The 4,867-nt window shown below is 41.4% G+C and overlaps 1 protein-coding gene across 1 annotated transcript; it reads right to left on the bottom strand.

The window, feature by feature from the left end:
• Positions 1-413: 413 nt before the first annotated feature.
• Positions 414-1,997, bottom strand: LOC136386929 (general transcription factor II-I repeat domain-containing protein 2-like). Its single transcript, XM_066358045.1, has one exon. It carries the CDS (start codon positions 1,995-1,997, stop codon positions 414-416), a length of 1,584 nt encoding a protein of 527 aa, XP_066214142.1.
• Positions 1,998-4,867: the final 2,870 nt, after the last annotated feature.

The raw sequence follows: 4,867 nt of genomic DNA on the forward strand, positions 1-4,867 counted from the left end.
AATGACATAGAGGTTAAAGAAACAATAAACAAGATCAATGAAACTAGGTGCTGTTTCTTTGAAAAGGTAAAGAAGATCAATGAACCTTTAACTCAGGGGTCTCAAACTCAACTCAGCATGTGGGCCGCAGAGCAAGATCACAGCCGTTCGGTGGGCCGCACTAGGTCTACAAAAGGCAACTGTTATGCAACACTTTTCTCACTGCAGTTGAAAACAAAAAAAAAAATCAGTACAACAAGCACAATCGTACATGCAGTTTACTCAGTGTCACAAAATGACCAGAAACAGTAGTTCGCATCACAACTGCTGTTAACTAAGCTATGCCCTTAAGAAGGTTTCTGTCCACTCAGCTGAGTGCGTTTGGCAGACACCAGACCGTCGAAGTTAGGCCTGAAGTTGTGTGTAGTCGCAAGTCACAAAGTTGCTTTCAGATTTTCGTCAGTCAGTCTTGATCGCAATGCTGTTTTGTTGATCTTCATTGTAGAGAAGAATTGTTCACAAATGTATGTACTGCCAAACATCACCAGAATTCTAGCAGCTCTGCAGACTAATATTGGAAACTTTTCTCTCGGAACGGACTTGTAGAAATCTGGAACGCCAAGATCAGCGTACTTCTGTTTCAGAATAGTGTCACACTGCAAGTCCAGTAGTTCCATCTGGACTTCTTCTGGAACGCTCTGCACATCAACTGTGAATGGAGTGGCAAAAAGTGCAAAATGCGGTTCCAGAGCCATGATTTCCTGAAAGTGATGTTCAAAATTATCTCGTAATCTGGTCAACATATCTGCATAGTCTTTCAGGCATTGTAAATCGACAGCACTTAACGACTTTAGAGCAGAGAAATGAGCCATGTTGCCACCTGTCAGCTGGCTTGCCCACAAGGTGAGCTTGCATCTGAACGACTTGATGCGGTCAAGCATCACAGTAATCAACTGCTTTGAGCCCTGCAGTTCTGAATTCAGTGCATTGAGGTGTTGTGTGACATCTGTCAGAAAAGCTAGATCCGATAGAAATGTTGGCTCACACAGCCCAGGAACGTCTCTGTCTTTCATTGCCATGAACAATGCTATTTCCTGCCTCAGAGCAAAAAATCTCTGCAGCACTTTGCCACGACTCAACCATCTGACTTCAATATGATACAGCAACTCTCCATACTCCATCTCTAAATTGGCTAGAAATGACACAAACTGCCTGTGGTTGAGACCCCTTGCACGTATAAAGTTTACTGTCTTCACAACAACATCCATGACTTCCTTCAGTTGTATATTTTTGGCACAGAGTGCTTCCTGGTGCACAATGCAGTGTATGGCTGCAAAAGGTCCGCTCAAACTGAGCCGATTCCGTTTGTCCTTCAACAATCCGACAACACCAGCCTTCTGTGAACACATTGCTGGAGCACCATCTGTGGCCACTGAAATCAGTTTGTCCCATGGTAGTCCACATCTGTCAACACAAGCTTCCAGTTCTTGAAAAATATCCTGACTTTTTGTCATTCCTGTCATCGGTAGCATGTCCAATAACTCTTCAAAGACGTTGAAGTTTGTGTCGACCCCTCGGATGAATATGGCACAATACGCGGTATCTGTTACACCAGTGGACTCATCCAGTGAAATGGAATACGCTTCAAAATTCTTCGCAGCTGCAATCAGTTGCTGTTGTACATCATCAGCTGACTCCGTGATCCTACTGTCAACTGTGTTTGCAGACAAACTTATACCTTCGAAGAGCATCTTTTTCTCGGGACAAATAATTTCACACGAATTTATCATACATTCTTTTAAAAACTGGCCTTCAGTGAATGGTCGTGATGCCTTTGCTATCATCTCGCTAACAACAAAGCTTACCTTCACGGAATCTTCACTTGCTGTGTTAACATGTTTAAAAAAGTTTCTTTGGTTGGCGAATGATGCCTTCAAGTGACAGACTTTTTCCTCATGAATTGTGCCAGTCAGTGCAGCAAAATGAAGTCCATGCACCATGTCATAATGTCTACGCATGTTCTACTCATTACAACGTGGGCACAGAGATGCATTGCAGACAAATCAGACAGTTGATTTTGTCGCCTACTTGCGTAACAAAATATAAATTTAACCACTTATCCTGAAACAGTCGTTTTTCATCCGCAATCTTTCGCTTTTTGGAACACGACGACGACATTATTAAACATGGGGTGGACGGGACCAAAGAAAAATAGACCAGGCCATTTATGGCAACAAACCACACTCAGCTGCAGCAGCTGCTTTCAGGCATAGCTAGCTTTGCTTTGTCTCATTCCAGAGCAAAGCTATAAATAGGCTATCTGCTATCACCAGGCTTTGGGCGGGGTATCCACGGGAAAGCACCATAGAAGTAAGTAAGACGAATAATACAGTTTATTATCTAGCTAGGATGCTAGAAAAATTAAAAATACAAGTAGGCCCCTAGGCTTACTTAATTTTATCCAAAATATTTTGAACTTCGTGGATTAGTCTGCGGGCCGCAAAAAATTGTTTGGCAGGCTGCATGCAGCCCGTGGGCCACAAGATTGAGACACCTGCTTTAACTAGACTCACCAAGAAAAAGAGGGAGAGGACTCAAATAAATAAAATTAGAAATGAGAGTGGATAAATAACAACTGACACAACACAAATACAAAATATTGTAAGAAAATAATATGAAGAACTGTGTGCCAAAAACTAGACAACCTAGATGAAATGGACAAATTCCCTGAAACATACAATCTTCCAAAAATTAATCTGGAAGAATCAGAAAACCTAAACAGACTGATTACACAAACTGAGATTGAAACAGTTACCAAAAAAACTGCCAACAAAGGAAAGTCCGGGGACAGATTGCTTCACAGTGAATTCTACCAAATATTCAAAGAAGAACTAACTCCTATCCTTGTCAAGCTGTTTCAAATAATTCAAGAGGAAGGAAGACTTCCAAGCTCTTTTTATGAGGCGAGCATAATTCCGATTCCAAAACCAGGCAAAAACAACACAATAAAGAAAACTATGGGCCAATATCTCTTATGAATCCTCAACAAAATATTAGCAAACCAGATCCAACAACACATGGAAAAAATTATACACCATGATCAAGTGGGATTTATTCTGGATAGGCAAGGCTACCACAATATTTGTAAATCAACCAAAGTGATTCATCACATAAACAAAACGAATGAGAAAAACCACATGATAATTTCAATAGATGAAGAAAAGGCATTTGATAAAATTTAGCACCCATTCATGATCAAAACTCTCAACAAAGTGGTAATACAGGGAACAAACCTCAACATGATAAAAGCCATCTATGAGAACCCCACAGCCAACATCATACTCAATGGGCAAAAATTAAAAGCAATACCCTTAAGATCAGGAACAAGGCAGGGGTGCCCCCTTTTACCACTCCTATTCAACATAGTCCTGGAAGTCCTAGCCAGAGCAATCAGACAAGAAGAAGAAATAAAAGGCATACAAGTTGGAAAAGAAGAAGTAAAGCTATCATTATTTGCAGAAGATATGATACTGTATATAGAAACCATTAAGTCTCAGTCTAAAAACTACTGGACCTGATAAATAAATTCAGCAAAGTGGCAGGATATAAAATTAATACTCAGAAATAAGAGGAATTTTTATACACCAACAATGAACAGTGAGAAAGAGAAATTAAGGAAACAATTTCCGTCACTATTACAACCAAGAAAATAAAGTACCTAGGAGTACATTCAACCAAGGAGACTAAAGACCTGATCACAGAAAATTACAAAGCATTGATAAAAGAAATCAGGGAAGATACAAATAAGTGAAAGCATATATTGTGCTCATGGTTAGAAAGAATAAACTTCATTAAAATGTCTATATTACCCAAAGCAATTTATAAATTCAATGCAATACCAATTAAAATACCAATGACAAAGTAAAAAGATGGCAGCAGAGTAGGCAGATGCACAGACGCCAAGCTCGCACCACCAAACTGGAATACAAATCAATTTAGGAAAAATCAGCATGAAAAACCAACTCTGAACTGCAAGAACAGCTCTCAAAAACCAAGGAGCAAAGAAGAAACCACAACAATCCTGGTAAGGAGAGCCTGAATCTCCTCTGCTTACAGGAACGGAGGGGGAGGGGTGAGGCTGAGAGCCCAGAGAGGATCTCAGAGGGAAAAGAGCAGAAACTACTGCTCACAGCCACTTGCCTGGAGACCAGGGAGTGAGGTGCATTGAAAAGACCAGCGTATCTCCCAAGTGGAAAGGACAGAGAGAGGGACAGGCTGTGAGGGGCTAAGGAATGCAGGAAACGAACTAAAAAAGCTGACTCATTAATGCTGGAGGTGGCCATAGCTGGGGGAGGGACTGAACCTCTCACAAAATAGAGGTGAAGTGCTTCTGGATCAGAGATCTCTGGACATCTCTCCAGCTCCAATCAGCACAAGACACAGCTGAAAACAAGAAGTGGGGAGGAGGGGCAGTAACTCAGGTCTCCATGGAGATCTGAGATACACCTCCCCCTACTGAAGCTGAGAAAACACCCTGCCCCCAGTGAGATTAGTTGGTGGAAGAGACCTTCAGAGTCTCAGGTTACACCCACAGCATTCCTGGATACAGTTTCAAGGAAGCCCACTGCTAAGATCAGTTAAAAGACTATCACCTGCTAAGAAAACAAACAAATCAAGACTTCAAAGCTGCCCAAATCCGAAAGTGAATTACAGATAACAGCTGATGCCAACCCAAGAAGACCTAGAAATAACACAACTGAAAACTGGAGGCAGACAACACCAAGCCTAGGCTCAACCAACCCTGCAAATAAAACACCATGATGAGAAGACAAAGGAGTGCAATCCAAATGAAACCACAAGAGACACCTTCGAGAGATGAACTGAGTGA

Source organism: Saccopteryx leptura, unplaced genomic scaffold, assembly GCF_036850995.1.
Source record: "Saccopteryx leptura isolate mSacLep1 unplaced genomic scaffold, mSacLep1_pri_phased_curated manual_scaffold_21, whole genome shotgun sequence".
NCBI classification, from domain to species: domain Eukaryota; kingdom Metazoa; phylum Chordata; class Mammalia; order Chiroptera; family Emballonuridae; genus Saccopteryx; species Saccopteryx leptura.